This window comes from Plasmodium berghei (genome assembly GCF_900002375.2).
Source record: "Plasmodium berghei ANKA genome assembly, chromosome: 9".
In the NCBI taxonomy this organism is placed as follows: Eukaryota; Apicomplexa; class Aconoidasida; order Haemosporida; family Plasmodiidae; genus Plasmodium; species Plasmodium berghei.
This window is the reverse complement of record NC_036167.2, coordinates 613,784-626,366: the sequence shown is the minus strand read 5'-3', so window position 1 is coordinate 626,366 and position 12,583 is coordinate 613,784. Positions and strand designations below refer to the sequence as shown.

The following is a 12,583-nucleotide window of genomic DNA, read 5'->3' as shown; positions in this document are numbered from 1 at the left end:
TAGTAATGTGGATATGGCTATTTTATGTTTTAAAATATTTTTGGTGTGTATACAATGAAATGGGGTAAAGGGAAATGGAAAAAAAACCACGAGAGAAAAATACAAAATTTTCCTATTACAACCAATATATTATGTTAGATATATATATGCATATATTATATTTATTACTTTATATTTTTCTTCAATCAAAATTTTAATTTTGTATTTTTTATTGTTTTCAAATTGAAAGATCAATATATATTAACGTATTTTATTCCTTGTGCATACAAATGACTTAATATCTATATAATATTGAGAATTAGTTAAGATGTTTTAATAAATTTGTTTGGATGGATACTGCAATAATGCGATACAAAATAAACCTGATAATATATGTGGAGTTGCCTTCTTTTTTTAAATAGAAGGAATATATACAATAGTTCGTATAAGGTTATAAATTTTAGGCAATTTTCCTTAATTAATAGTGTAAAAATTATAGTAATGTTGTTTATTCAGATGTACTTTAATTATTATGTGCTAGTATTATTGGTGTTTTTACCATTTTTTTTTTTGTTTTTATAATTTGTTTATGGCTAGTTGTTTTATGGATATTATTATTATTATTATTATTTTGTCTTAAAAGCATAATTTCTATATGGGTTTTACTTAATCTTTTGTATTTATTTGAAGCAGTTTTGACATAAAATAATTTAGGGTATATGTATGCAAGTTTGTTTGAACAAATGTTTTTTGAGTTTTTACATTTTTTTATTTTGCAATAGCATATTATATAAAATGTCAATAAAATTATTAAAGATGGTATAATACCTGCAATGAATAAAATACTGTAATGGTATTTGTAATATCTGCAAGTTGCACAGTCAATTAATTTGGGTTTTCCTTTAGTTCTATCAATTATATAATATATAATATTAAAATAATTTGATTTATTTAGTAGAGCATTTACTTCTTCTGCGTTTGCAAAAGTGAGTTTCTTTTTATCATTTTTGTTATGATTTATATTTAGAGGATCATTATGATTGATATCATTCATAGTACTATTACTTTCTGAATATACTTTTATATGTACAGCTATTTCGCTTGTTTCCATATTAATGATAGCATTATCTATCAAGTTACTATCTATTCCTTCTCCGAATTGACCAACTATATCTATGATTTCTGTAATTTTATTTTTAACACATGCACCATAAATGTGTATAGAATATAAATTGCTAATATTTTTAATATTTGCTAATATATATTTTTTAATGTTTTTAAATGTAAAATTTATTGAAAATTTAAGTTTTAAAAAAATATGCATAGATATTTCTTCATTTTTTGTTTCCTCGTCATTTAATATTGGATTTTCTGAATCACCAAATATATATTTAGCCATATAAAAAGTACCTACTTTATATGTTAATGAAAATTGAAGTTGATTAATTATATTATCCATTAAAATATTATACACATGTTCAACTGTAAAACTGTAATCATATATTTCATCTTCTATTAAGTCTTCTTTTTTATGTGGAGTACTTATTAAAATTTGAATTATTATCATATTTTGATTTTCTTTTTTTTCAAAAAATTTTGTATGAAAATCCTCATCATTTTTTTTATCCTGTCTTTTTCCAGAATTTATTTGAATTTCATTGTTTTCATTATTAGTTGATGCACCAACTAATATGTTATCCATTGGTATATCCAATTTATTTTCATCCATAGTTCTATACCCTAAAACCTTTAATTCGGGAACATAACATTTTGTAAATCTATTAAAAATATAAGCTAAATCTTTATGACCTATTTCTTGCGGAAGCATATCATAAAAAAAATTTTTAAAAATATTTACTAAGTCTATTTGAATATTATCAATGTCTTCTTTACTAACTTTTGCATCATTTTTTTTATTTAATGTTATATATAATAATATACTGCCTGTATTTATGGATAATTTATGTTTCATTATTTTTCGAATAAAATTTATAACTAACCATTGATTTATTGTATTTTCATATATCATTAAGATCATTTTTTTTCTTTTGATATCATCTAAAGGCGTATAACTAGAGATTATTGATATGTATAATATTTCTAGAAATATATGAATGCTTGGATTATTATTATGATAATAAAATTTTTCTATTTTGCTAAAAGGGATAAATGATAGCATATCCCTTTTATTTCTGTAAGTTTTATTTATTTGAGGGTTTGTTTTTTTTTGTTTATCTTTGTTTTTTTCATTTTGTAATTCATTGTTATATGCAATTTCTTTGGCTACCTCTTTTTCAATTTCATTTGCAATTTTTATATCTAGTTCATTTTTTTCATATATTTGTCTATATTCTATCAATGATATATTTTTTATTTCCTCATAAATGTTTGAATATGCATCATTATTTTTTTGATTTATTCCAAAAATCATATTTTCTAGTTTTTTAACAATGACATCTATTGTTACATGTTTAGTTAAAAAACGTGAAGAGACCAAAATTTTCAAAAAAACTAAACGAAAAAAATGATAATCGTCTTTATGAAATATTTTTGTAAATTTATTACTATAAAAATTAGTTGTAAAAAAATTTTTTTTGCTACTATAATTTTTCATTGAGCATATATATCCATTCATAAAAAAAAGGATAATAATAATATACATGACATAAAAAATACTCATTTTATTATATTGTTTTATAGTTACAGTATAGTAAATAAATATATATAAGATAAGACACGTATATATATCTAAGTTCTTTGTCTATTAATGTTTATGAATGTATTATTTTCCCATGTTAGTGTGATATAAATATATCAATAATTACATATATGTGCGAATATGTGGTATTTTAAAACAACATGCATTAAAATAATTTTAGTGTTTCAAATTAATAAAGAATAGTTCTGTTACCCTATACCAGTAATATACATATTTACTAAAATTTTTACTTAAAATTTAAAATTAGATAAACACCTTTAAAAAAAAAAATTTAAATAAAACTTTATAAGAAATTGCTATTATAAAAAAGTAAAATGGACTAGTTTTATTTATTTTATATACATTTTTTTATGGCTTTATCTTTCAAAATTGTACGCACTTGCACAATTAAAAAAAACATAATTATTTCATGATTGATCAAGAACAATGTATTATTGTAACACTAAGGACGTATAAAGGGTATAAAATTAAAGATATACAAAATATATCGTTAAATATTTATTTTTTATAAAAAAATATTATTAATTACAACGTAGAAATTAAAAAAAGACATATATATATTCCCTTCAAAATTGGTACATTACTATGGGAAATTTTATTATTCATTAATATTAGCGTGACAATAAATTGAGAGATTGCTATCAATAACATAGACTATGGTACACATATATTTATCCCATTTTACATATGCTACGCATTTTAATTATAAAAAATACCATAAATATATATATAATTCACAACACAAATGCCATGATAAAATTGAAAAGTTGTAAAGACAAAAAATGCACACATTTGGAAAGACGAAAACAAAAAATTGAAGATTAAAAAATTTTATGTATTATATAAACCTTTTAAAATGTAACTTTTGTTTCTTTTTTTACATGAACAAAACCTTAAAAAGTCATAAATATAAATAACAAATAATCAAAAGGAACACCCAGTTTAGCTTGTTAAAAATATATCTACATTTTTACCTTACATGTTAATAATTTTATTACACAATTTGTTCTCACTTTTTTAATATGAAAAAAAAATAATAATAGCTAGCAATATCTATGGAAATAAAGGTTAAGACAAATTTTATATGAATAATATTTTCTGCATTAACTTATATATGTATTTTTTTATTTTCCAGATGTTCACTTTTTGTTTATATTTGTTTTCCTTTTATGAATATTTTTTATAAAAAGTATGGTGTTCTTAGCCATACTATGTCACTTATTGTAATTGATAAATACGAAATGTTAAACAAATGTGTATATTATATAGTTTTTCGTAAACAAACATATATAATACATTATATAAATATCATTAAACATTACTTATTTGCATATTTTTATTTTTAGTACCAAATGAATAAGTAACCATTTATTTTCATTTAGCGTGTAATGTATACATGTGGCTTTGTTTTTTATTTTTTTCGTATTAAATTTTATTACAAAAAAAATAATAAAATGAATAATAATTATATACTTTAACCAATTTTTTTAAAGCATAAAACTTGCCTTTTTAACATGTTTATGATAATTTTTTTTTTCCGTTTATAGAAATTAAAAGCATCGTATTTAATGATAGTAAAGAAAGAATAAATACATATATATGTAATGTATTTATATATTATCCTTAAATATATATTTTATGCAAATTCACACACAAAAATATATATTATATGTAATATACCACTGAATTATACATTACACAATTTTAAATATTATTTTACTTGAAAATGAAAAAGATCACTATATTTGCTGTTAAAAGAAGCATAATACTTTTAAAATCATTTTAGCAACACACAAGCTTACTCCAATTTTTGTATTCCCATTTTAAGTCCCTTTCACATATATGCTATATATATATTATATTAAAAAGGAGAGAGAAAATATATTGTATATAAATAATACATGCATGTATATAGTATTCCATATGAGTAAATAAAACTTACATACCTTTCAGGACATCAAACTCACGAAATAATAAAAGAAACTCATAGAATGAAATAATAGTATTTATTAATATTCCTTATTACATATATATTAATATGTGCGTATGCGCATTTGTGTTATAACACTATATACATGTATGATATATAATAATGCGCAATTGTAGGTATGTAATAATGCATTATATATTAATTATTTATTTATTATATATATAGTATAATATATTATATTTTTTAGTTATTTCAAACTGACATTATTACTTTATAAATCATAAAGTTATGGGAAAAAATAATCTTATTTCATTTTTTTTATAAATATTTTTTTCAAATAATTTTTTTGTAATTTCCAAAATTGTTATTATGCTCATGTTTGTTTAAATTCATATGTACAATGTTATGTGTAATATACGCATGTACAATATATGCGACATAATATATTAATAAGTAGTATTATATACGGATATGCATATATTAATGTATGTATACATGTATATATATTTTGTGAACACTTCTTTTAATATGAAACAATTAGAATTAACAATAGGGAAATAAAACAGTCGAGAGGCATTTAATAAGCATATTAATTCAGCAAAAAAAATTAAATAAAAAAATTAAGTAGATGAATACACGAAAAATAAAAAAAATAATTAGAAATTGTGTGAACTTAACAATAAGAATATAGTAAGAAAAATATATGAAAATAACATAAAAATCGTAAGAAAAAATAGCATAAAAATCAATAAATAGCTATATTGACGAAATAGCATAGAAAAAAAGAAAATAAAGTAAAATATTATAAAAGCGAGAAAAACCAGAGCAAAATAATAAAAGTACATTGCAATATGTTAGGACCATCGACCAATAAGGAATCACAAGAGAAGATTATTGATTATGAAAAAATTAATCTTAGTGAATACAACTATGTTATAAATAATTCTGACCATTCAGATGAAGAAGAGGATGATGATGATCATCATTATATATCTGACAATAATTATAAAAATGATATAAAAACAGATTATAACAGCCTAAATAATAATGGAAAATATAAATCTTATATGAATCCAAAAGGATTTTTTCCAGATAGCAATGGAAAGGATAATACTACTGATCATATAAATAAAAAAACAGGAAATGCACAAACTGTAAATGAATCAGTAAAAGGATGTGAAGAGAAGCGAATGAGCGATGTTAAAGACATTGATAACACCTTGAACAGTGAGTCTACCACATCTACCCATAATAATAAAAACAATTTAATCAATAATAATATTGTAAAGGATGAAAAAGGGAGGAATTCCCAAGAGGATAATGAACGCCAACAACCTGATTTTGGATCCTATATTTATGTTAGAATAAAAACAAACAGCTCTAATAATAATGTTTATAAATGTAAAATCGAAAAAAATATAAGTATAAAAAAATTAAAAAATAGTTTAAAAGAAATAATAAATGATAATAATGATTATAGAATTATATATAGAGGAAGATTGTTAAAAGATATGGAAATATTATCAAAATATAATATAATGTTTAATGATGTATTATATGCAATAAAATTAAATAAAAAAAGGAATGAAAATGATGTTGCATTGGATTCTGGTATAACAAGTTCACAATTAAGTACTATAGGAGATGAATATAATGATTTAGGAAAAATGGGGCAAAATGATAATATATCAAAATTAATTTCATCGATGTTTGATAATAGTGATTTCCTTAAATCAATAATGAACTCAAATAAACAACTTCAAAAATTAAGAGAAAAAAATTCGGAACTAAATCACATGTTAAATGATTCACAAACTTTAAAGCAGTCTTTTGAAATGATTAAAAATCCATCGCTTATGAAAGAACTTATGAGAAATACTGATCGGGCTATTAGTAACATTGAAGCTATACCAGGTGGTTTTAATACATTAAGAAGAATGTATCATAATATACAAGAACCAATGTATGCATCTGTAGAAATTTCTAACGAAAAAAATCAAAATACAATTAAAGAATATGATTTAAATTCGTCTTCGCCTCCTACTACAGAAGCTTTTCCAAATCCATGGGCTTCTAAAGAAAATAATTCACAAAAAAATATAAACATGGAAAATAGATTAAATAAATACTTACTTTCAGATAGTAATATGTTTAATGATAATGGTGAAATTATTCCAATTAATAAAATGGGAACAAAATATAAAGGAACCAAGGGTAAGTTAATTCCAATTAATAATACTAATGAGAATAATGGAATTGAAAATGGAAAAACTCCAAGCAATGATCTTTTTAGAAGTAATCTTTTTGATATGTTATTAAAATATAAAACCCCTGTAAATGTAATTGGAAATAATTCAAATAATACTGCCACCAAAAGTTCATTGGTAGCAAACAATAATATAGCTAGCAATAATAATAAAACAAATAATGAAGCTAATAAAAGTTTCGAAAATAGTGCTATGAACATTTTTGGGAATAATGGAAATTTGTTTGATCCAAATTCTATGAATAGTATATTGGGAAATGATTCTCCGATAAATAACGACCTTTTAAATACTAACTTATTTAACAGTTTGATGGGTCAAAACCAGAATAATGAAAATTCAAATGTATTAAACATGCTTAACCAAATGATGTCAAATTTAAACAAAAATATGAACATGAATAATAATGGAAATAATGCTAATTTAGGAAATGAAATGTTAAATAGTTTGAATATATTAAATTTCCAAAATAATAGATTGAATTCATTATTTAATCATGGTGTAAATATGTCGAATAAGCATGTTAATAATAATGGCAATAATATTTCCAACGCACTAATAAATAATATTAATATAAATGAAGAAAAGAAAGAAGGAGCATCATCTGATGATATGCAAAATAATGCAGAACAACATAATAGTGATACAAACCCTGAACTGGATTCGAAACAGCAGAAAGATGACAACACTGATTTAAATAATGGAGAAAAAGATAAAGCTCTCACTTCCAATAATTTGAATAAACATGATGAACAAGAGCGTCTTATTGCTTTATATCAGGATCAATTAACTTCTTTAGAATTAATGGGATTTACAGACATAGACAAATGTATAAAATCCCTAGTTCAAGCAAATGGAAATATAGAAAGGGCCATCGATTTACTCTTAAGCGATATAAATGCAAATAGAAACTAAGCCGTTATTTGCCAATTAATATACATTATTTTGTTACATTTGCTGCGTTTCGCTATATTTTCTTTTATTTCATATTTTTACCTCCATCCATTTTCTTCTTGACTGGGCTATTTTGAAGGATAATACGCTCAAACAATTTTTGATAAGTAGTTTTGAGACAAAAAAATGTAAAAATGCGATCGATTTTTTTTTGTAAGATCGTATGTTCTCGTAATTGATGTGACAAATCAATTTTAATATTCTTCCCCCACCCCTACCCACCAAATAAAAAATATATGCTTATTAAATTTTAATAAATATTATTTTTTTTCTTAACAATAAAAAAGCTGTTTATATTTTTAATTTTTTTTTTATTCTAATTTGTCCAAAAAAATACAAAGCATCACAAAATGTGTTTAAATTTAATATTTTATTTTTCTATTATAATATACTAAAGATCCATTTTATATTTAAAGCTTTTTACTTTATAACTTTGTTCTATACACAAAAATATATAAGTATGCTTATATATACTAATATGCAAATTATTTTTATTTTAATTACGTTAAAAATTGAGAATTATGTATCAAATATGAAGTATCATAAGAAACGATATGGGAAAAACATGTGTGTGTCAAATATGTAGACAAGTAAAATTTTTATCATGTTATTCCGTTTTATGGTTAGTCGAAAAAAAAAAAAAAATTGGCTAGTATTAACTAATAGCTAGATTTTAATTAAAAAAATAATTATTAAATTCTCAAACCTTCTGTTAATATAAAAAACAAAACTGGATAACATTCTTAGTATGTGCCTATATATATGGTTATATATTGGTAAATATAAATATAATGGATGTAGCATCATAACAATTCCATTTGAATATCTCTCATTTTATAATCATTTAATTGATGCTCTCTCCTTTATCTATATATGTATAGAAATATAGGGAAATCTGAATCGGTTTATATCCATTAATAATAGTTTAATTTAAAAATTACTAAATTGCGTTAAAGTTACAAGTAAATATATGAGAAAAGTATTGATGGTTAAAACCAATCCATTTACAACGTTCATATACGCATTTTACTTTAATATTATAATATATTTTATATAACAAAGTTAAAATCCCTTTTGAATTTTGGTCAAGTTTAATAATAGGATCTATAATGAATAATGAGCAATTAGGACATCTAATATTTTGCTGATTCATTTCTTTTATAATGTAATTTTGAAAACAATCTGAGCAAGAAGATGCATAACAACAAGGAAATAATATAGGATCATAAGATAAATAGTTTCTACAAATGCAACATATAAATCCTTCTGCATTAGTAATAACTACTGAACATGGAACTTTTAAATTAAATTCTTTTTTTTTTTTTGAATAGGAGTCTTTTTTTGCCCAAGTAGCTCTAACTCTACTTCCTTTAATACGTATTTGTCCTGAAATTGCAGCATTTAATGTTCTTTGTGCTTCAATATTTGTTGAAAAACGCACAAATGCATATCCTGATGTTGCTGTCCATTCTTTATTAGGATGCCTTGATTGTTTATCACAAACAACCATAGTTAAATTTACATTTCCATATTTACTGAAAACAGCCATTAAATCTTTTCGAGTAGTATTTGGTGGAACATTTACTATTAAAGTAAATTTGGCTACTTTATTTTCATGGGTGTATATATTGTCATTACTAATTTCTCCATTTATATAATTATTATATATAAATGATTTTTCTCCATTTTCTTCAATTTGATTTTCTATATTTTTTGTCCATTCTTTTTTTATTTTTTCGTAAATTCTTGGATTATCCACATTATTTCCTACTTCCGGATTATAAGAATAATTTTTATCTCTCATTATATCACAATAATTGGATTCATTTTTATTTCTACTATTTATAAAATTTTGTTCATCTGTTTCATTAATATTACAAAAAATGTTAAATCCTTCGCTATTTTTCCATTCTATTTTTTCATTTTCATGTTTGTTTTCAAACCATACAACACTGTCATTATTGTTGTCATTTCTATTTTCATGTACATTTCTTAAACTGTTTTCAAAACGAGTTTGCCTAACATTTTGTTCATTATATTCCAAAAAATTATTACAGTTTTCTGTTTCATTATCTAGGACATTTTTGTTATCTCTTTCATTCGAAAATGTAATAATAGAATCATTGTTTGATTCGGTAGGTTTTATATTTAAAGATGTGAATTGATTATGTTCAGTATTTATTTTGGATGCTTCAATTCCAGTTATTTCTTCTTTCCCTATTTCTGCATGCTTCATTAATTCATTGAAAATAAAATTTTCTATATATTGTTGTTCTAAAATACTCTTTTTTGTCTTTGGAAATGTTTGTTCACCATATATTTTGTTGTTTGCATCTTGTTTAGATGTAAACATTTCTGAACTCGTATTATTTCCAGAATTATGTGAATCATAATTACATTGATCAAATAAATTATCTATGTTTTTATATTCTGTTGACAATATAGTTTTCAAAAGTTTCATATTTATGTTTATATCTTTTACATCTGCATCTTGAACATGTTTATTATTATTATTATTATTCATAAAATTGGGGTCCATAATATTATTATTAAAATCATATGATAAATTAGATTCATTTTGATCATTTTCAAAACTAATAATAGAATCATGTTCTTGTTCATCAATACATACAATTTTATTTTTTTTTAAATCATAAAAATAACTTTGTCCTATTACATTTTCTAAATATTCATTTAGATCTTCATTTGACTCGTTTCTATTATTTCCTTTTATCGATGTTTCGTCTTTTTTCCATTTGAATGAATTATCTGTTTCTAATTCTTTATTTGTCTCATCATTATCATATAAAACATTATTATTAAAAATATATTCATGTTTTTGATTCAAATTTTGTTTTGTATTTTGAATAAAAAATTCGCTAAAATTATTATCACGTATTTCATTTAAGTTGTTTAATGAGGAATCAGATTGTTTTAGACATTTTTCAGATTTTTTTTGAATATCTTTATTTATTATATATGATAAATTAGTAGGCTGAAAATTTTTAGTTATTTCTTGTGAATTACTATATGATGGTATTGTTTCTATATTTTCCATTGCATCTATTTGTTTTGATATATTTTCGTAATCACAATTGATATTATTATATTTTGATTCAGAACCCATTTTTAATGTATTACTTGATTTATTAAAAATATTATTTTCATTAAATTCATAATTAGATTTATTTAAATTGTTTATAAATCCAATACTTTTTATTTTTTTTTCTATTTCGTTAGATGCATTTGCTACATTTTTTACATATACACTATCATGATTAATATAGCTATTTTTAGATTCATTTGTTTTAAGCGAATTATTGTTTATATACAATACCGAATTGGTTGTATTATTATTTGTATTGTTTGTTTGTTTATTGATTAACATATTTTTAAATTTACTATTGTTTATTATTTCGTTGGAATTTATATATGACAATGAATGTGGTAATTTTACATATCTATCTTCATTTTGGTGTTCAAAAATATTTTCATTTTGTAATTGTTTTGAATGCCTACGCGAATCTGTTTCAGTTGACAAACTATATATTTTTAATCTATCTAATTTATTTATATTATTATCAAATTGTATTTTTTCAAAAAATGTGTTTATATTATTTATAAGGTCATCGTTTTCCAGTTTACCATTATCATTTGTTTCTACTTTTGAAAACTCCATTAAAAATAAATTCTTGATATAAATAAACTAATATAAAATTTGAAAGCATAAATTAATAAGTTGGAAAAAAAGAAGAATAAATATATCCTGATTGATAAGTAAGATATATGAGAAATTAAACAAATATGTGAAGAAAATTGCAAATAAAATATATATATATATATATATATATATATATATATATATATATATATATATATGTCTATATCATTTTATAGACAAGATTAAAATGTGTACAAAATATTATCGTAAAATACAAATAAATAGACAAATATAGATGGTTATATATTTTTTATTTTTAGATCAAGAATTTATCTATCATAATGTTTATTTGGTGAGTCGAAAAAAAAAATGTTCTATAATTTGAAAAACATAAACTTATCATAAAGCAATAAAATTATCATCCATGTAAAAAAAATATAATAACTACCCTTAAATATAATTATTATATTTAATTTGTATTTTCTTAAAACTTAATTTCAACATATAAAAAAAAGTTATTAAAATAAAACTACTGAGAAATGTATTATAGTGAACCAAACAATTAACTTAAAAAAAAAAAAGTTGAAATTCGACAGAAAGAAATAAAATTCGAAACTCGAACACTTAAATCATGCATATTATATACATACATGCTCGGGCTTATTTTCCAAAATTAATCATTATAAAGCTAATATACATTTTTCATTTTATGATATATTTAGCTATTTTATATTAAACAACTTTTTAGTTGTCTAACATTATAATTTATATAAAACATCTATTACATATTTTTGTTCTTGTCTGTAATTTATCATTACTAGAAAAATATAATTTTAATTATATTTTTTTTTAATAATGTTCACAACCCGTTAATTTATTAACAAGTCTTTTAGGTTATAGCTTCATCAATTAACTAGAAAATTAGAAAGTTAGTGTTTTTTTTATTTTAATTTTGGACACAAATTAGAAAATAATGTTTAAATTTCAGCAAGCGATATAATAATAAAAGGCTAATTAATTTTGTTCTTATAAATATTTGTACACATCCATATTTATTTCTATTTTTTTTTTTTTTT

The 12,583-nt window shown here is 21.8% G+C and overlaps 3 protein-coding genes across 3 annotated transcripts; 1 reads left to right on the top strand and 2 right to left on the bottom strand.

Moving 5' to 3' along the window:
- Window positions 1-502: 502 nt before the first annotated feature.
- Window positions 503-2,659, bottom strand: PBANKA_0916500 (conserved Plasmodium protein, unknown function; the record flags this gene model as incomplete). The annotated part of the gene is made up of 1 exon (XM_034564750.1): window positions 503-2,659. One exon carries the CDS (start codon window positions 2,657-2,659, stop codon window positions 503-505), a length of 2,157 nt encoding a protein of 718 aa, XP_034421516.1.
- A 2,820-nt stretch (window positions 2,660-5,479) lies between these two features.
- Window positions 5,480-7,807, top strand: PBANKA_0916400 (ubiquitin-like protein, putative; the record flags this gene model as incomplete). The annotated part of the gene is made up of 1 exon (XM_034564749.1): window positions 5,480-7,807. One exon carries the CDS (start codon window positions 5,480-5,482, stop codon window positions 7,805-7,807), a length of 2,328 nt encoding a protein of 775 aa, XP_034421515.1.
- A 979-nt stretch (window positions 7,808-8,786) lies between these two features.
- On the bottom strand, window positions 8,787-11,525 carry PBANKA_0916300 (RNA-binding protein, putative; the record flags this gene model as incomplete). The annotated part of the gene is made up of 1 exon (XM_034564748.1): window positions 8,787-11,525. The coding sequence occupies one exon, from the start codon at window positions 11,523-11,525 to the stop codon at window positions 8,787-8,789; it is 2,739 nt and encodes a 912-aa protein (XP_034421514.1).
- Between the last annotated feature and the right edge of the window lie 1,058 nt (window positions 11,526-12,583).